This window comes from Protopterus annectens, chromosome 8.part0 (genome assembly GCF_019279795.1).
Source record: "Protopterus annectens isolate FY-2018-M chromosome 8.part0, PAN1.0, whole genome shotgun sequence".
NCBI lineage: Eukaryota > Metazoa > Chordata > Ceratodontiformes > Protopteridae > Protopterus > Protopterus annectens.
Genome location: NC_056741.1, coordinates 1798908006 through 1798929166, shown reverse-complemented (window position 1 = coordinate 1798929166; position 21161 = coordinate 1798908006). Strand labels below are relative to the sequence as shown.

Genomic DNA, 21161 nt, shown 5'->3' with positions numbered 1-21161 from the left:
TAAGGTTGCTGTCAGTAATCCCATGTGCCCAGGTCTCTCACCACTGAGTGCATACGTAGGGTGTTGTTATTGATGTGGTTGTTAACAAGAACATCACTCTTACTGAAAGGCATGATAATACATTCTTTTACCATTAAGTTTAAGGTCATGACTTTGGCACGAGTCATTTGTGTTCTTGTAGGATGTTGACATTATTTGGAGATTCTGTGACTGCTCCCAGTTAGCAGTCATCAGCAAGCTTTGTCAGCCACAGACCTTTTAGTTTTAGCTCATACTTCGGAGAAATAGATTCCAAACAGTAGGGGTCCCAGGACTGATCCTTGTGGAACACCACTGGTTACAAGTTTGCTTTTGGAAGTGGATTCCCCTATTTTGACTATATGGCTTCTGTCAGTGAGCCAGTTAGTAACCCATCTAATGATGTACAGGTTGATATCCAGCTGGGTGAGTTTGTCAATTATGCCTGAGTGGGGGATAGTGTCGAAAGCCTTGGCTAAGTGTAAGTAGGCTGTATGCATATATTTCCCCTTCTCAAGGGCCTTGGTGACTGTCTTGAAGAAGTCCACCATTTTTTTACAGGCATGTTCTCCCTTTGACAAATCTAGATTAAGTGGGGTCAAGTGTTTGGCGGTTACCAATGTCTTTGTTGATGAGGTCCCTGATGATTCTGTCCATGGCCTTGCAGATAAGGTTAGTCAGGCTAACAGGTCTGTAGTTCCTGGGTTCAGTGGAAGCACCTCCTTTGTACAAGGGGATAACGGTGGCATTTTTCCATTCAGCTGGGATGAAGCCAGTGCTTAGACTATGATTGAAAATGGTACCCAATGGCAGTGCTAGTTCTTGTTTGAGTCCTTGTAGGACACAGCCTGGGATCTTATCATGTCCCATGGATGCTGTGTTTTTGAGCTTAAAGAGGGCATTCACGACTTGCTCTTTAGAGATGCAGGGTAGTAGGGAAAGTGGGTGAAGTTAACACTGTCTACAGGCTCGGTATATGTGGTTATCATTAACTACCAGTTCAGCACACATCTGAGCCTTTTCTTTTAGTTTACGAATGTAACTGTGGTATGCCTTATGGTTGCCCTTAGTTGAGGAAGCTAATCTGGATTCATAGTTAGCTTTGGAGGACTTTGCAAGGAGTCGTATTTGCTTGTTTAAGCTGAGGAGGGAGTGTTTGCCCTTCCTTGAGGAGCTTATATTTGTCCTATCAGGTATGGCCGAGTCAATGCAGTTGTTCAGGTGTTTGTAAAAAGCATTTGTATAGAACTATGCATAGTGGCCAGTTCCATCTGAGGGAGGAGCTGCAGTGAAAATATTTATACCATCCCATAAGTGGTTGTAATCTGCTTTTGGAGATGTTTTTTTAGTGTAGTTTGTGCTATGGGTGGGTCAGTTGTGATAGTAACTTCAAATGAGACCGATTTATGGTCAGATTTCACCAGGGGAAGACCTCACAATGGGAATGCTACAGTAGTCGCCCATAAAGTTTTAAACTTTTCTTCCTTCATACAAAATGTTTCTTGCATCATCTCTGTATGCCTTTTTGTAAGCAAAACCTGGGATATTTTGTTTGAAGTCATGATCTCACACTTTGAGTTGCTTTTCTGTCTGTCTTGTCTTGCAAATGATGTAAATATGCTTAAGTGATGCTATGTTTTATAGTTCTGTCATCTCTGACACATGGGTTCCGGCGTGTAGCTCGCAAGACATTTCCCTGCGAGCTACATCGCTGAAACCAAATGACTGCAGCAGCACTTTGCCGTAGTGCAATTTGGCTGACGAGCATAGCCACTGCAGCTGTAATCTATGAACGGGCAGAGGCAGCCGTACTGGATGTGTAACACATTCCTTATTCTCATTCAAGGAATGTATTTATTTAATTAATTATTTATTTTGTTGTCAGTACTTGACAACAATTGTCATTATTTATTTATAATATAATACTTTTTTATAATTTATTATAAAATTTATAATTTTAATTTATAATACTTATTTATTTAATTATTTATTTTGTTGTCAGTACTTGACGACAAAATAAATAAATCAATACATTCCTTGAATGAGAATAAGGAATGTGTTACACATCCTGTATGGCTGCCTCTGCCGGTTCATAGATTACAGCTGCAGCGGCTATGCTCGTCAGCCAAATTGCACTACGGCAAAGTGCTGCTGCAGCCATTTGGTTTCGGCGATGTAGCTCGCAGGGAAATGTCTTGCGAGCTACACACCGGAACCCCTGACACATACATAGTCATGTAGCAGTTTGTCCTTATGACAGACAAGAGTTTTCTTTAACTGTTTTATTTAATAAATAAGTGTGCATGTTTTTCATACTGTATGTATCTGTTGATGTGTATGTTCTTTGTATCACCCTGTTCTCATTTCTTAAGCTCTTTGGGCATTCTGAAAGAGTATCCTTTTTGCAACCCTAACTTGCTTTTCTTTTGCAATCACCAGATCCAAGTGGTGTTTTGCCAAGAACCCAAAACCTGTCATTTTGATGTCAGGCCCACCCCCATCTTGTTCTTCTCCTTTTGTATACTATACGAGTAGAATTGCATTTCAGGCGAGTTCCCAGACTTGCCACAAGGAGTCATTGCTTCACTGGAAGCCGGCAATCCATCTATCCTCAACCCCTTTTTCCCATTTTGCACATGAGGTCAGGGAGTCACTTCAACAGTGGCAATCAACTTCAGCCAAGGTTTACAACGGCGGGTGGCTCTTGGCTCAAAAATGAGGACTGCACCAGCAAAATGTAATTGTTCCATACCTGTTCATTTCACTTTATGCCTCAGTAACTGATGTGGGATTTTAATGAGTCTTAGAAATGTGGCGCAAGAACATTTTTTTGCCCTTCTCCCCCATTTATAATGTTACACATTAGAATTTCACTTTAATAACTTTTATAAATTTGTTTTTCTTAGCAAAGCTGATTTTATATTTTATTCTTCAAAGTTTCAGGTAAGAAACACTACTCTTTTGACGTTGAAGAGAGCCAACATATCTGATCTGTGTTTACTCTTCGTGGACTGTAACAAGATGATGGAGATTCTAACATCTAATATTGACTGAATTCTTTGTAATTCCATTCCTGGGAAGGTCTCCCTAGTGCACGCATTCTAAGAATGCCTCGCTGCGATTGTCTGGTGAACACTGACTACAATGACATTGGCTGGAGCGATGATGCTGGAGAAAGGGCCAGGCTCCTGCAGAGCCCAAATGTGGAAATCGCAAGCAAGAGCGGATGGAAACAAGAGCAAAAAGGGATCTCTTTTTTTGGTGCTGTCTTCATTGTAGTGAATGCTGCTCTTGGAGCAGGACTACTGAATTTCCCAGCTGCTTTCAACATGGCGGGAGGAATAGCTGCAGCTGTTGCACTACAAATGGTAGGTTTACCATTAGTGTTTCTGCTTCAAATGCATGCTGTCATTCAGTGTAGGTGAAAGAAAGGCTTGAGTAATCATGCCTAGTGAAATGGGTCATTTTCTTGTATTTTTTCAAATTTTTTTTTCTATTCTTAATATTTAAATGTAGTCTATTACATGAATGAATTTGTTTCTAGGAGATTACTGATGTAAACACATGGGCTTGTTTGTTTTTATTCCAGAAAAAAATACTAGTATACACTGTCTTTACCAAACTGAGAACTAGGACTAAAACGTCAGCACAGAAGTTAAGTATCTCTGTGTGACTTGTGAAGACATGAGTTCCCAAAAAAATGGAATACGAGTAAAGCACTTACAGAGAGGTCAAAGTAAGTTTGCAACTTTGCAGTTGTACTTGCTTGGGACTGCTGAATTTTCATTCTGATGCAAGACTCTGAGGGGTAGACAAGTCAGAAACAGTATGACACATTCTTCTCGACTAGTGACAAAAATATGGGATATTTTAGATTAACAGCACCTTGGAGAGCCAGTCATAAACACTGCATTCCCACTGTTCACCTACTTTATTGCACTGTTCTGCTTACTCCATAGCTGTGTCTCTCTAGGTGGGAAAGGTAGTCTTTTCATTTGGGAGGTGGGTAGGAGTGATGTGTATGTGGCTAGTTTGTAAATCTAAATAGGTGTCAAGTTATGAGCATGTCTTTTAAGATTATTTATTAATAATGGCTTGTCCTGACTTCATATGTAGTATGATTTGAAAGATGACTGCACAGAAGTACACAGATCTCACTAGATGTTAAAGGAAGCTTATAACACAATTTAGAAATATTGCTATGTGGTATTTTTTATCCAATACTTGCAAATACATTGTACTAGCATGACAGATAAGTCAGTAGTACAGAATCCTAAACCATACAAGTACCAGAAATTAAATACAAGTAGAACATTGGTTAAAAAATGTGTATGCAAAGATTCCATTTTGCATACCATAAAACGAATGCATCAACACTGATCTGTAAAAAAATGACAGTATTTCAGAAATGTGAACCTTTTGCCCAAACATGTGCAAATAATGCTACTTGCAAGTGCACTTGTATGATGAGGAAAGGATGATGATCCTGCAAGAGGGTCTCTCAGCTACAAATAACTGGTGCCAAAGTCATGGCCTTAAGTTAAACACACAAAAAATGTATTATCATACCATTCGGCAAAAACACTGTCCCAACTGATTATCACGGTTTACTCTCAAAACATCGAACATGTGAACGTAAACCTATCAAAAATGCGGTTCACGTTCCATGCTTACAAGAGTAAATGGGCTGAAACATCGGAACTACTGCAACCGAAGTTGAATTCAACTTCTGCAGTATGAAATCCCTTAGCAGCAGGCAGTATGGAATAGATCCGTACTGCTCAGCGCTGACAGTCATATTTTTTGCAAGGGGGCAAGCCCCCCTGCACCCCCACACCCCCTGCCATTCCAACTCTGAGATCGCACTACAGTGCAGAAAAGGATAACTCTCCTGATCCGCACTGTCCCACAATCTGAATGTGTGCAAACTGCAGGGATACCTTTAGCCAACAGTGTAATGATCGACTGCATGTTAACAGTCGATCTTCCAGAGTTGACATTGTAATATTCTCCTAAAGGTATCGCTGCATTCTGACGATCGCACTTCTCAGTTCCACACAAGCCACACTCAACATTTTATTTTATTTATTTATTGACATTTGTTAACCGGGATTGTCCAACTGGGCTTGTGGCCCATTTTCAGTGGAGACCCGAGGAGAAAAGCTCCAGTGATACATTTTAAAACAAGTACAATTTTAAACAATATTGATATAATAGCAGGTATAGCAAAATGATTCACATATGTTGGGATACATGCATAAAGTTAAAGTTTCATTAAAAAGAAGCTAAGTAACAATTTTACATTGATATAGTTCAATAGGTCAACAATTAACATTTTTGTTTGTATAAAATTGTGCAAATGCATAGTAGACACATTGGAGAGAGAGGTGTAATGAGGTACTAAGTATGGTCCTTTTGAAGGTACATAAAAGGAAGGAAGACTAGGTAGGGTCATGGCAAGGGCAGGTTCTGGAATTGAGAAAATAAGCTTTTAGTTCATTTTTAGAGTGTGAGGTGTGGGAGATTGAACGTAAGTCAAGGGGAAGTTTGTTCCAAGCATGGGCAAGTGAGTGTTTGTAGAGTAGTTTGCCTACTGACCTTTTTGGGTGGTAGATATCAAGTAATTGTTGGTTAGAAGTATGGAGGGTCCGGGATGGGATGTAGACGGAGACTAAGGAAGATAGAGATGGACAGAAGGAGGGTTTATAAAGAATAGAGTGTAGCATATGAAATTGATAAGATAGCAGAAACTGGGGAAGTTCAAGCCATTGAAGAGAGTTTAAAGAAATGCAGTGGTGTGAGTTGTATGGGGAGTTAGTAATGAATCTGGCTATTTTATGGTAAGTCTGTTGCAGTTTGTTTAGAGTGGAGGCCTGGATATTGGTAAGAACTGGGGAGTTTGGTCTTTTTGAGATTTAAGATCAATAGGTTGTGAGAGAGCCATTGTTCAATGGATAGTAGGGCCTGTTGGGTCATGCGTGTAGTTCAGGAATGTTGATACATTGATGAACATATTGATAATAAACCAATTATCACATCAGTGGCAACCCCTAAGCACACAACCTATGGTGAGACACCTGGGTACTCAGGTTGACAACAATCTCACATTCAATCATGTTGCGGCAGTGGTCAGAAAAGCCTTTTACTTGGTTTATCTTATAAGTAAAGGGATTGTATCCAGAAAAAAATGAGGTTATTACCTCTCTGTACTCCTCCCTCATTAGCCCTGTACTTGAGTATAATGCCCCGTTTGGTATATACCTCTCCAAACACCTGCATCAACTGGAAAGGCTATAGAAATACCTCACAAAGTGAATCCATGGCTTCCAACATCTGTCCTATGCGGACAGGCTAAATCACTATCACTGTACTTGGTGTCATACAGATTGCTCAGAGGTGATCTGTGTCTCGCCTACAAGGCAATATCAAACCCTGCCTTACTAGAGATGCTCCATATCTGTAAGTCTATCTCCTTGTGCATTACCCGCTCGATAGACCTAAATCTAATATGCAACATTAACAAAACCAGCTGGAGAGACAGGTTTGTCTCCCAGAGGCTGCCCATTTCTGGAATAGACTTCCCATACATGTCAAACAGAGTACCTTGCTGATTCTGTAAAGGCAAAACCTTGATGAGGGGATGGGAAACAACAGATTTGTCCCATGGGTTCCACCTTTGTCCCTCAATGACAGGGGTGATAGGTGCGGACTGAGGGTTCTTTTTTGGGGATAAACTCATGGCTAGGCTTGTAAGGGCCCCAGGGCCATTAGCCTAGTAACCTTCTATGATCCTGTAACTTTTCATAACATCTTAAAAATAATTAAAAAGCATAAAAAATGGAAATACAGAAATCATAGCTGACATAAAATAAATATGTTCATTAATGAAGTCATTACTTCATGTAAATGCTGTTGAGCTAAACCAACTGTATTGCATATCTAAAAAATGCAATGGAAATGCCCACAAAAATAAACTAATTGCAAAAAGCTAGTGCATAGTATGTATGGGCAAAAAAAATGTATACAGTACTATATGCTAGGTACATAGTCTGGTATTTACTTATGACCCTGTATTAGTGTTCAGCCTGTTACAAGTCTAACCATTAAAAAGAGGTCAGAGTCAAACTCTGTATCTGTGAGGTTAAGTCCTTAACAGTTATGCCAACCCTCCCCTCATTGGGGTCAGTGGGTTTAGCATAATGAGGTGGTGGCATAATGGAGGTGAGTGGGTTTGGCATAATGGTTAAGGTTTTCACCTCATAAACACAAGGTACAGGATTTAATTATGACCTCAGGTTATTGGTTAGGCTATCCCAGATTCACCTATGATCCTATGAATTGCTAACGTTTCCCTTACACATGTCTACAATGGATTTTTTTAAACATATGCTTAAAGTTTGCGTGTGTGTAATATGTAAATGTAAGCTAAACTGACTTAATAAGCTTGTATAGTCTGTCCATTTCTGCAGCTTTTAACTTTCTGCCTCCTGTCCATTCGTACTGTTGCCTTATCCTTATTCCATCTGTATACTGTATCTTTATTTCATCTGTATACTGTATCTTTATTTCATCTGTATACTGTATCTTTATTCCATCAGTATACTGTATCTTTATTCCATCTGTATACTGTATCTTTATTCCATCAGTATGCTGTATCCTTATTCCATCAGTATGCTGTATCTTTATTCCATCTGTATACTGTATCCTTATTCCATCTGTATACTGTATCTTTATTCCATCTGTATACTGTATCCTTATTCCATCAGTATGCTGTATCCTTATTCCATCAGTATGCTGTATCTTTATTCCATCAGTATGCTGTATCTTTATTCCATCAGTATGCTGTATCTTTATTCCATCTGTATACTGTATCTTTATTCCATCTGTATACTGTATCTTTATTCCATCTGTATGCTGTATCTTTATTCCATCAGTATACTGTATCTTTATTCCATCAGTATGCTGTATCTTTATTTCATCAGTATGCTGTATCTTTATTCCATCTGTATACTGTATCCTTATCCATTCCTTGGGTCTGCAGCTGTCTCTATGAAAAAAATATTTTTGGTGATTCAGGCCACTGTTACTCCCTGCCATCAGATGCTATTCCTGTTCAGGGTGATTCCTTCAAGTGTTTTTCTCTCTCTCTCTGTCTCTCTCTCTCTCATACTCTGTCTCTCTCTCTCTCTCTCTCTCTCTCTCTCTCTCTCTCTCTCTCTCACACTCTCTCCTTCTCTCTCTCTCTCTCTCTCTCAAACACTGTGTCTCTGTTTCTCTCACACTCATTCTCTCTCTCTTTCTCTCACACTCACTCTCTCTCTCTCTCTCTCTCTCACTCTCTCTCTCTCTCTCTCTCTCTCTCTCTCTCTGTCTCTCTCTGTCTCACTCTGTCTCTCTCTCTCTGTCTCTCTAAGATTGTCTCTCACTCTGCCTCTCTCTTTGCCTCTCTCTCACTTTGTCTCTCTCTCTTACACTTTCTATCTCTCCCACTGTCTCTCTCACGCACTGTCTCTCTCGCTCTCGCGCACACTCTATCTTTCGCGTGCACACTGTCTCACACACACACACACACACACACACACACACACACACACACACACACACACACACTCTCTCTCTCTCTCTCTCTCTCTCTCTCTCTCTCTCTCTCACACACTCTCTCTCTCTCTCTCTCTCTCTCTCTGTTTCACACTCTCACAATCTCTCTCATACTCTCTCTGTCTCATGCTCTCACACTCTCTCTCTCTCACACTCTCTCTCTCACACTCTCTCGCTCCCTCACTCTGTCTCTCACTCACTCTCTAACTCTCTCTCTCTCACTCTCTCTGTCTCTCTAAGATTCTCTCTCACTCTGCCTCTCTCTTTGCCTCTCTCTCTCTCTCACTTTGTCTGCTTTGTCTCTCTCTCTTACACTTTCTATCTCTCACACTGTCTCTCACGCACTCTCTATCTCTCGCGTGCACACCGTCTCTGTCACACACACACTCACACTCTCTCGCTCTCTCTCTCTCTCTGTTTCACACACACTGTCTCTCTCTCTCTCGGTTTCACACTCTCTCTCTCTGTTTCACACTCTCTCACAATCTCTCTCATGCTCTCTCTGTCTCATGCTCTCTCACACTCTCGCTCTCACACTCTCGCTCTCTCACACTCTCTCGCTCTCTCACACTCTCTCGCTCTCTCTATGTCTCACACTCTATTTCTTATTCACTCACTCCCCTGATCTTGTGTATCATTAACCCTGTTATCTTATCTCTTCTGGTATTGAGGGCTATAGGTGCTTCAGACTCTGGTTATATTCATTTTTGTTTGTCCCATGGAACTTTCTGGTAGCTTTTCTTCTGAATTCCTTTTTGCAGCTTAATGTCCATTATTTATGGTCCCTTAACAGAAAAAAATGTTTATCTGTACACAATAGTATCATCTAGGGGAGCTTGTACTAGTGAATAGTGAGTCTTTTGGGGGTGAGTAAACATTGTGCATGTGATGTTGGAATTCAAAAATCTCTTTGGCAGTCTGCAATTTACCTTTACTGCCTAAATTGGCATGTCTTGTTTCTTACATAAAATGCACAGAAACAAAAAAGTATTCACTTACTGATATTGATGAGAAAAATCAGCTTTTCTGAGTCTTTAAATCTTTACTCCTGCCTGTTCCCTATCTCTGCTCCACCTCTGTTACAGATAGCGTAAATCCCTGTGGTGACTGCATTCTTGACTTCTGAAGTCAAGAGAAATGTTTAATTTTCTGCCTCGGGTATTTATTTCCAGGGACTTGCCATTTTGTACACGAAACATTATTTCCTGTATTCTGTCTAGAGCCATCCTTCTCCTCCTAGCTGTCCCTTGCGTTGGTTTGTCCATCCATCTTCACTTTGCCCCACTAGATTGGCTCTGACAGTGCAATGCGCCCAAATCATTCCTTCCCTTTTTCATGTAAATGTCTGAGTATTTTCTTTCCTGTGCGGAACACTGCAGTCCTTCACTTTGATAGTCCTATACTTATGCTGGCTACAGCCTGATTGTCCCTTTGAAAGGCTTTACTCTATCTGTGGCCTTGCCACTGTCCTTTCATATAGAAAGATGGCTTCCACAGTGAATTGCCTTTCAGCATTATATTGGTCAGTGTCTCTGCCCTTTTATATTGCACTGTGTCTGTTCATTTGTCTTTGATTTGTAGGGGTCATAATTACTCCAGTCGTCCATGTAAGTATGTTTTTGCTTCACTGCAGTGCATGATTTGACAGTTCGTTTTTTGCATTACATTTAAAAGTTTTATTTTATTTTATTTTACATTTGTTGACCGGGAAAGTTTGTCTGGATATATGTCCATTTTCAGCAGAGGCCTGGGGAGAAAAGCTCCAAGAGATTAAAATAATAACAGAGGGATTACATACAGAACAAAACAAATTTTCAAATTTAAATTAGTAACTGCAGAAAAAAAGTTAATGAAAAGATTTATACTTAACATAGCTATAAAAACTTTTGTAAAAACAGCTACATTCCCAAAACAAATTTCTTTTTTTCTCTCATTGGTTCATGGGAAGTGAGTTTCTTCAGTAGATTCATAGGAAGTAAGAAACAAAGGCTACATAGGCAGCAGAGGTGGAACTGGAAACAGTGAATACTGTTAGTCTGGATTCAAGCAACGGCATAGCCATTGAGAAGTTAGGAGGATTCTTAGGTGCTTTTTAAACAGTGGTGTAGATGAAATGGATGTTAGTTCAGTAGGAAGCTTGTTCCATAAATTACCAATAGAGTTAGTGAACAAGCACTCCCCAGACTTGTTGTTGGATTTTAGGGTAGATACTAATACCCTATTGGCAGATCGTAGGGTGGTAAGGTTTTTGTAAGGGCTAACAAGGTTACAGAGTATGGGAGTATTTGATGGATGATGTAGAATATTATGAGTGATGGTAAGTTGTTGCAACAGAATCTGATTTTGTAATTCTAGCCAACCTAATAGTTTAAGATTCAGGCAGTGATGGGTTCTAAATGAAGAACCAGTAGCAAATTTGGCTATGTTATTATAGGATGTTACTAATTTATGGATATTGCTTTTGGAGAGGTTTGAGTAAATTGGGGAGGCATAGAGAAGAAGGGTTGAGAGTAGGTGAGTTTGGGCGATAGTGGATTTAGTTGAGGCTGTGAGAAAGGGTTTGAGTCTATAAAGGAAACCTAGTTTTCTATTAACTGATTTAACAGTTAGGTTAATATGTGTTTCAAAGGTAAGATTATGATCAATTGTAACCCCTAGAAGTTTGGTCGTCATATCGGGAGCTATTGTAGTACCATTGTTGGATGTGACTGTAAAGTTAATTGAGGAGGACTTAAGGGTGGCAGTAAATAATAATAGTTTTGTTTTTTTGGGGTTAAGGAGCAGACGGCGTTAATGAAACCATTTTTCAACTAAGTTAAATACTGTTTGGGTCTTAATTTGGCGCTCTGCGGGTGAGGAAGCACTACATATTAATGTTGAGTCGTCAGCATATTGTATACAAGTGGCTTATGGAATGGAGGTTTTCAGATCGTTAATAAAAATGGTAAATAGGAGAGGTCCCAGAATGGAGCCCTGTGCGGACACCGAGAGAGATAGGGAGCTGAGGGGATAGTTTATTATTCCAAAGAACTGCTTGCTGTCTATTCTCTAAATAGGACTTAAACCACTTGATAGCTTGGGTGTCAAATGAGAGAGACTTGGTGTTTCTAACAGTAGTTTATCATTAATCATGTCAAATGCCTTTGAGAGGTCAATAAAGAGGGCTGAGGACGGTATGTTATTGTTATGGTTTTTATTAATGGAGTCAGTAAAGGATAAGAGTGCTGTTGTCATACTATGGAATGGCCTAAATCCATGTTGGCAGTCTACTAGTAGGTGGTTTTGGAGGAAGTAATCAAGTATTTGGCTGTGAATACATCTCTCCATAATTTTTGCAAGTGGGGAAAGTAGGGCTATGGGGCAGATGTTTGAGAGTTTGTTTGAGTTACCACCCTTATGGAGAGGTATAATGTGAGAGACTTTCCAAAGATATGGGATGGAGCATTCAGTGATGGTTCTGTTAATTAATAAAGAAATAGGGTAGGCAAGAACTCCAGCTGCCATTTGCAAATATTCAGCTAGAAGGGAGGTCAGCTGATGGGGTACAAGATTTAAGTTTGAAGAGTAAGGTACGTATGAGTGATGTTGGCACTGGAAATGTATGCGTGGCAGGTTTGTTGGGAGGGGTGAATCATTTGTGATAACTGATGGTATGGGGGGGTAGGGTATTAGCTAAAGAGGCAACTGTTTCAGAGAAACAATTGTTAAAAATATCAGCAATCTGGGTGGGAGAGTTTTGCGACAAGTTGGAAGGAGTAGGTGTTTTGGACTTTCTAGGATGGAGCAATGTGTTTAATCCTGACCAGAACTTTTGTGGGTTTTGATGTTGGGTCTGTTGGAACTTTAGGTAATAGTTTTTTTATCCAAAAATATTTATTTTTTTGCAGCATTTTGAAGCTGTTTAAAATTTAGGTGATCATTAGAGTTTTTAGTATTTCTCCATTTGGACCAGGATTTATTTCTTAGTCTCATTTTTTGTCTAGTCTCCTTAGTAAGCCAAGGAGTAGGTTTGTTTCTAATTCTAATAGTTTGAGAGGGAGCATGGTATTCCAAAATTTGTAAGAATTTAGTATTGAAGTATGAGACTGCTTCATCAAGAGGTAATGTCTTTAGGGGTGACCGATTACACATTTTAAGTTCAGCCTGAAAATTAAGTGGATTCAGATTTTTCTTGTTTCTTGTGGTTCTAAGGTTAATATGGCTGGGAATTGAGGTCTTTTGTCTGGATATAAAGGTCAGGGAATAGTCACTAATATTGTCAGGGAGTAAGCCTGTTTTGTATAGCTGGGTACTATTAACTAGTATCCAGTCTAGGGCGGTTTGTTTGTTACTAGGTTTGTGGGTTCTGGTTGGGGAAGATATGGTTTGCTGAAAGCCATAAAGATTGATGTGTGTAGTTGGGTTTGCAGATGAACAACAATTCCAGTCAATATTGAAATCCCATAATAGTATGGTTTCTTGAGGGAAAGCTGAGGAGAGGTAACTAAGGATATTTTCCAGAGTATTTATGTTATTAACTGGGGGGATGTATGAGCAAATGATGTATATAGATTTGTTAGCATTGACTTGTTGCTTGGATATTAAGATCTCAGCATTACTAGGTGAAGGTGGTTGAGTATGTAGTGAGGTGACCTGTAAGTCAGATTTGAACAATTTTGCCACATCGCCGCCCTTTTTATTTGGACTGTCTAGTCTCAAGATGTTGTAGTCTGGTGGGAGAATATCATTATCCTTGATAGCTGGTTTGAGACAGGTTTCTGTTAAACACAGGATATCGAAGGAGTATAAATCTAGCAGGACATGCAGCTCAGTGACTTTATTATTTATGCTGCATATATTAAGGTGCGCAATAATAAGAGAGTTTGTGGTTTTATTAGGTAAATGTGAGGTGGACGGGTAGTAGGATTGGGAATTATTACTGGGAGAGCTGGGCCAAGGGTTTGGATGAATATCACCATGTAGTAATAGGTGGCAGTGGGGATTCTGTGATAGTTTCACAAGTTTTAATGGGGTGGGGTCAGGTTTTCTGGTTTGGAAATGTTTAATGCAAGTTAATCTATGGAATTGTGCTTGCAGGTAGGATGATGAGAATGTAATGTTGCTGTGGGTTAGTGAGGCTAAAGAAGAAGAAGGGATTGTTTGTTTTAAGGGACTGTAATATATAGGCAGCCTTTGGTATTCATAGCAAGAGAGGGTGAAAGATACTAGGAGAGTGGTAATGATTGTGCACATTAAGAGTAGGTTAAAATGTCTATATAAGACAGTTTGAGTCATGGTTGGTGGTGTAGGGTATGTAGAGAGATGAAGAATTTCTTCCCATTTGCACACTTTACAGGCTTCATTAGGTTTACTGGAATGCCTCCTTCATCTTTGACCACAGTAGTTATTTTATTTATCTTTTACAATTATGCTAGTGGCCTCACTTCAAGGAAGACCAGAGGTGGTATTAATACTATGAGGGGAAATTTAGTCGGTGCATTGGGGGAACTTCCTGTATTATTTATTTATTTGTTTCCAGTTTGATGACCGGGAAGGTCCACTAGGCTTAGGGAGCCTGTCTTCAGTGGAGGCCCAGGGAGAAAAGCTCCATGTTACATAGTTTAGTTAAATATACAATCATAGTATAGAAGATACAATTTCATTTCATGCTAGAGAACAGGAATAAATTCTTTGGTTGCATAGTATCTAAATATTTAGGATGGCAGTGGTAACTTAATTGAGAGGGAGAATAAAGACTTAGAAGGAAAAGAGAGAAAAAAGGTGGGATGGGTTATTTATAATTCGTACAATTATGTTATTTACAATATGTACATTTATGTTAGGTTAGCTTGTACTCAGAGTTAGTCAGGAGTTTAAGGGGTGGATTGATTATTAAGCTAGGTGGGGAAAGTGCAGTTGCATTTCCTGTTAGAGGAAAGGTAGGAATGTAGCTGACTTTTAAAGTTTTCACAAGTCCCTTAGAGTGGAAGGAAGAGAATTCCATTTTTTAGCTAAGGAAAAGGATAGCAGAAGCTGACCAGCAGGACGATTGGATTTGCAGACAGTGATTAGGTTTTGGTGAGTAGATCTTAGAGCTCCCTGAGGGGTGTAAGGTTGAAGGATGTTGGTTAGTGCTGGGCACTTAGGTTTATTAACCTTATTTATATATTATGTGTGTGTGTGTGTGTGTGTGTGTGTGTGTGTGTGTGTGTGTGTGTGTGTGTGTGTGTGTGTGTGTGTGTGTGTGTATATGTGTATATGTGTGTGTGTGTATATGTGTGTGTGTGTATATGTGTGTGTGTGTATATGTGTGTGTGTGTGTGTGTATGTATGTATGTATGTGTATATATATATATATATATATATATATATATATATATATATGTGTGTGTATGCGTTCTTTTAAATGCTGTGCAACCCCCATGCACCATTGCAGTGTCAGCAATCCAGTCACCTGGAGTGGGAATACAGCTTACAGCTTTCTGGTTCCAGTACCAAAGGTAATTGTGCTACCTTTGCACCACTAATACTGGTATCATAACAATACTTGGTTTTATAACAATATAGATTAATCTTACTTTCTATTTCTACTGTGTTGTCTGGGGTCTATGGTTGGGGGTGAGCCACCCCCATGCAATTATATATATCAACTCTGAGATATATGGCTTGAAGTGGTAAAGTTACGAAAGTGCTTAGCTTATTTTAAACCGTATTTTTGATGTATATTAAAATTTGTTGCTTTTACTGCCTTGTTGGTCAGTCTTATTTTTCTTTCTTTTTTGGGCTTTGTTATTGTACAAGACCTAGCTTTGGCTACGAGGTTTCAGTTTTGTGTTTTGTGTGTTAGGGTAGTCCAGTTTCCTTATACTATAGTTTTGTAAAATTTAATTGTGTGCATGCTATATGTAATTTCTTAATTGTGTGTGTGTATATTTCTGTATTATAGCTGTATGACCAAACACGCACACAGTGATACACCAATACAGATATGTGTGTGTGTGTGTGTGTGTGTGTGTATAATATATATATATATATATATAATCAAATGTGTATGCATATGTATATGAATATATAAAATTTACCCTTGTGTTGTAGCTGAAAATGATCTTTGATTGCCTGCTTCACTAACTCTGTTTACAGTTTAAAAAAGTAGTGGTTGTATGTGTTGGCACAGAGCTGTATGCGATAATTGGTAATTATGCAAGTCAGTTTGTGAAGTATGTTAGAATAATTAGGAAGTGAGATATTGTATGCTGATGTGGTTAATGTACACAGAAGTAACAGAATTAGTTGACTGTGAATCGTGATGGATTGTTGAAGTGCTGAGTGTACAGTTATTGTGTAGTAGATGTATTGTTAGGGAAGTAACACAAGTTTCTGCAATCTCAGCAACTGAGTTTGGTGAAGTAATAAATTGTTTCATGGTACGGCTTGCCATGCATGATCACATGACTCCAGTTGTAAGCATGCTTGTCCATTCCATGCTGATGTATCGTAAGTGCGCTTCCCATGCTGTGACAGCATGTTCTTTGCACCTTCAACAGTTCATCTAGAAAAAACATGATTAAGGCAGCTGAATATTTTTGATTGAACATCACACAAGGTCTGATGTAGCAGTTAATGCAAAGGAGAGAATGAAGTTAGTACATTTTAATTAAAAGTGAGGGCAAAGTATGGGGTGGGTCAGAGTATACCTGAAGGGAGTTATGAAACCTTTATTGGTAAAATTACCACAGTTGTAGAAATTGAAATGAAAGTTAATGGGAAGGGTGTCAGCTTCTGGAAAACCACAAGGAAAGGTTTCCAAACTGCAGATCATTGTTCTGTTTTTCCTCATGCCTAGATATCCTCTTTTTTTTTTTTAATACCACTACAGTAATTCATTGAATCCACTGATCGAGGGTTCAGTAGGAAAACGTTTTTGCAAGGTGCCTTTTTCCCATAGAAACTGCACAAAGCTGAAAGAGAAGCTGCAGTAATCTGATTTATAAAATATGCCATTTTCCTTTTAGAGTAGCAGCTATTTCAGAACTAATGCCTATGCCAGCCCAGGCATTAGATGCATCTTGTTTTGTAGCAATAGATTTTCTAGATATTCCAAGGCCATCTAGTCTTGTGAACAGTTATGCATTTACAGTTACCTCCCTCAGGCTGCACCTCCTTTCCCCAGGTGGACCAAACTGAGTCCTTCTCTGTGTAGATTTGTGGATACCCACCCAGCTATCTAGTCCTTGTTTAAAGGGAGATAGTGTGTCTCACTACTTAACAAGCACGTGGAGCTTATTTCAAAGGATTGGGAGGCTCTGAGTTATAAACCTGTTACTTCACTGTATTTATCTGTTGAAGATTTAGGTCCCTCATTCTATTATTGATGGAACAGTTGTAATTAATGGAACTATGTGCTTAATTCAGAATTCAAGGACTGCTGGACATTCTATGGACGTTTTTTAGATGATATGTTTTTTTTCTGGATTAACACTGTGCACAATTTGGATATATTTTTTTTTAACTATTTGCATACTACCACAGATTTCTTGAAATTCATCATGGATATTCAGGGCAACACTGTGCATTTTTTGGATATAACACTTCTCAAAAAGTATGTAAAGAGAGGATTTGATTCAACTATATACAGGAAATCTAGTTATTCCAACTCTCTGTTACACTTTGAGAGTATGCATCCACTACACCAAAAAAAATTGATTGTAAAGGGGGCAATGCGTGAGACTAGCAAGAATGGTGTCAGGCGATGACTTCCAAGTGGAATTAGAAAAACTTAAAGGTATGTTTGCACATGGGGGATACCCAGAATTGTTTTTGAAAAAAAATCTTTGAAGTCTGTAGGAAGTGGTCCTCAGGGCACTTTGTTCCACTATTAGGAAGGTCTAATGCTACACTCTCCACCCCTAGTGATAGAATGGGCGATGCAGTAGAGGGACCAAGTGGCATACAAATCAACAATGGAATGGTGTTGTCTTACACTAATGAATTTGATGACTTGAGGGAGATTTTAGAAAGAAATTGGACTATCTTTGACGTCAACCCAGACCACCTTAGTGCAGTGGGAAAAAGACCAGTAGTGATATGCAAAAAAGCTCTTAGTTTTAAATTGATACTGAAAAGAATGGGAAGATGTGAAAATAAGGGAAGAATAGTCAAGTGCGGAAACTGTAATCAATGCAAGTATGTTATGGAAGGTTCTTCCTTTAATATACATGGCTTTGGGTACATGTAACCTAGTGGCAGGTTTACATGTTCCACCAAGGGTGTTGTTTATCTAGGGTTATGCACACTTTGCACAACATTCTACATAGAGAAAATTAAATGTAAATACAGGCAAAGGATATATCAACACATATACGACATCAAGAAGAAAGATGAAAACAACTTCCTATATAAGCACATCAAATCCAACCTTACGCACCAGTTCAAGTTTTGCATTATTGAGCAAGTTAACTTAGGTGAGCGGGGGGACCAAGTGATGATTTCTTACAATTTTTAGAACTTAAATGGCAACTTAAGACCAATGCCACCCGGCCACCAGGTTTAACTGAAAATGTTTCAATTTCCAGCATACTAAAACTCAAAGCTGGATATTATTTTGGATAATTATGCATTGGTGCTATTGGGTACGCATTTGATATGTGTCACATAGGGTATGGAAACATTTTTAGTTAAGAGTATTGTATAAAATACTGAAAAAAATGTTTTTAATCTTAGCTGCAGTTATCTTTCAAGTGCACTGCGTATTGTTGTAAATCATTTATTTGTAACTGTTATATGTTTTTACTAGCAGGTTTTACAACATAGTAGATGTTTATGCTGACACACTGAGGAAATTTTACTAATTTGAATACTATGTAATCAATTAATTTAGTATGATGTATAAAAAGGTTTCTTGACTTATGGGTAATTGTTCTGATGAAGTTCAGTTACCAGAGGACGAAAGTGCTTAACCTCTTTTGTTGTTTTGTGTTTTTTAAGTAATAAATATGTTTTGAGCAGCACTTAACACTGAAGTCTTTTCCCACCAGTGTGGAAAAGTATAATTTAGTTAGAACCGATTTTTATTACACTGAGTTTATGAGGAAAGTTCATGCTGAACAGTTTGGGTGTCGGTGAACAACATTACTGCAAACTGGAGTTTTTTGTTCTTGTTTCCCACATTTTTAACTAACTAAGATGACATGTAAAGAAATCCTGTAGTTCATTTGCACCATACTTTTGGGGGTGACGTGAAGTGTTTAGTACTTCTGTTTGCTGGTGTAGATAAGGCCTACATTGTATTTTCACTGATCAGGTAAGAAGACTCATTTGGAGCTGTCACCTGATTTGCTTATGCACTCGTAGGAGTCTTGGTTCAGCAGCTGTTCAGCCTTCTCTTCCATGCTACTTGCATCAAAAATGCATTTATCCCGTGGGAATGAGTCACTCTCCTTAACCTTCACAGCTGCTACATTACCCATTGCAGTGTAGTATGTCAGAGCCACAGCCGTCGATATGATGTGTTTCCTTCAAAGGTCAGCCTCCTGACCCTTTTTGTATTACATTTAATCTGCATCTTAGTTGTCTACCATTTATTTTTATGTAATGAAGTAAATAGAAAATGGAGCACCAAAGAAAAAAAGTGGACTGAGATCCGGTACTGACTTTGAAGACTTTTAATTCAGTATGGTTTCACTGTAGTGCATACACATTCCTATTGGCACGATATGTAGATACCACTTTTCAGACTACATTTATAATAGTCCCCCCCCACCCCTCAAAAAATGTATGTCTTTGTTAACACCCTGCTGCAGAGCAGAGGGAGTTTTGAATAGCTGAGGCATCGCTGGAGTTAGAACAGTAGCAGAAGTGTTGTGCAGCTGGTGGTGCATGGACATGAATGCCTGTATGTGCACATCTGGAGCATTTTCCTAGGCACGTGTAACAGTGTCTGTGCGTTGAACAGTTTAAGAATATGATGTTTTGTTGCATTGTCATGTGTGTCGCTTGATACTTATATGGGACAGCTAGGTTGAGGACTGCAGAGGTGAATATATAAGCAGTGTTGTATCTTTAAAAATCTTCAGGCAAGTCAGTATCACACCCTACAGTTGGGCATGTCAGTGAAGAAGGTTTGAGCACCTTGTGTAGTAATGGTGTAGGTGTACTTAGAGCTGGCTATGCAGTTAGGAAGGCACCATTTTACTTTATACACTGAATTATCTGCAGATTGTGGGTGGCTTTTCCTTGGTAATGTATGGGTAACGGACAACGGAGAACACAGGGCAGCACTCTGTAGCTACTACCATTCATATGGAGTGGTTACAGATAACAGGGATGATTTTACTATCTGCTGTAGTACTTCCTTAAAGATAACCTCTGGTAACTATGCATTTGCTGAAGCTGAGGTAAGTTGAAGAGCAGTTCTATCAGTCTGTCCTGTGTTGGCAACTTCTAGTGGCTCTGCATTTCAGACAGCTTGGATGAGCAAGGAGAAAGGAAACCAGAATGTCTCTACAGCTGTGGCATGTGATTTCCTTTTTTTAGCCTAGAAAATGGATAGGATTTTAGAGTATTACTGTAATGGAAGGCATTGATGACACAAGGGGAAAAGTCTGAGCTGCTACCTATTACAAACAAAAGTAACATCACCTGTGGGAAGAGACAAGGCTGCATCTAGAGATTACTAGTTCAAACATAGGATGCGCCTTCATTAAAGGACATCTGCAGGTCACAAATGTTGACATGAGCAGTGTTTACATTAAAAGGTTGAAGTTTTGGTTGTATTTTTGTAAGTCTGAAGTGCGTATGAGTGATGTGTTCAAACATGTATAACTGCTATATTAAATGCATTGATCTACTATATGTTTTGCAGTTCTTGGTGATCTTTATAATCAGCGCTCTGGTGATTCTTGGCTACTGCTCCCAAATCAGCAATGAGCTTACATACCAAGAGGTGGTGAGAGTGATCTGCGGCAAGGTAACGGGTATCATCTGTGAGGTTGCCATCGCAGTGTATACCTTTGGCACATGCATAGCCTTCCTTATCATCATTGGGGACCAGCTGGACAAGAGTAAGTAACTTCTGCTGCTTAGGGGCTCCATGGAGTTAGGTGTAATAGTAACTGGAATGTTAGATTCTGTCAATATACACTTTGCTGTTAATAACAAGACTGTAAGTAACATAAACATCTGCATAGTACTTTGGTCATGCTTGAAATGTGCAGAGATCAGCAGTAAAACGGATTATATATTAGAATAACAAATCCTAAAGGAATGACACGAGAAATTATAAACATACAAAGGCCAATGTGGATGGGGGCAAAGTGGGCACCTACCTTGCTCTATTTTATTGCTGTAATAAACTTTGTCATTGAGTCATTAAGACAGGTAAGGAAACACCCTGTTTTCAGGGTTTTTGGATTTAGAGTATTCAGTACTACTTTTCTCTCTTCACTTTTTGACATAAACATTATAAGAACAAAACACCTGTTCACAAATGGAACAGTCCTCAGGTTGAAGCAAGCGGTAGCACAATCCAAAATAACACAAGCAATATTAAAATCAAGATAAAAAAGAAG

General features: G+C 39.0%; 1 protein-coding gene across 2 annotated transcripts in view; it reads left to right on the top strand.

The window, feature by feature from the left end:
* The window catches only part of SLC38A7 (solute carrier family 38 member 7), a 456284-nt gene that overhangs the window by 85263 nt on the left and 349860 nt on the right, over positions 1–21161 (top strand). The window contains exons 3-4 of one of the 2 annotated variants that reach the window (XM_044081294.1): positions 2962–3386; positions 20456–20654. In XM_044081294.1, coding sequence (XP_043937229.1) covers positions 3126–3386; positions 20456–20654 — 460 coding nt within the window. In that variant the 5' untranslated portion in view covers positions 2962–3125. Of the gene's footprint in view, positions 1–2955; positions 3387–20455; positions 20655–21161 lie in introns of both variants that reach the window. The other variant, XM_044081293.1, reaches the window with a different exon arrangement.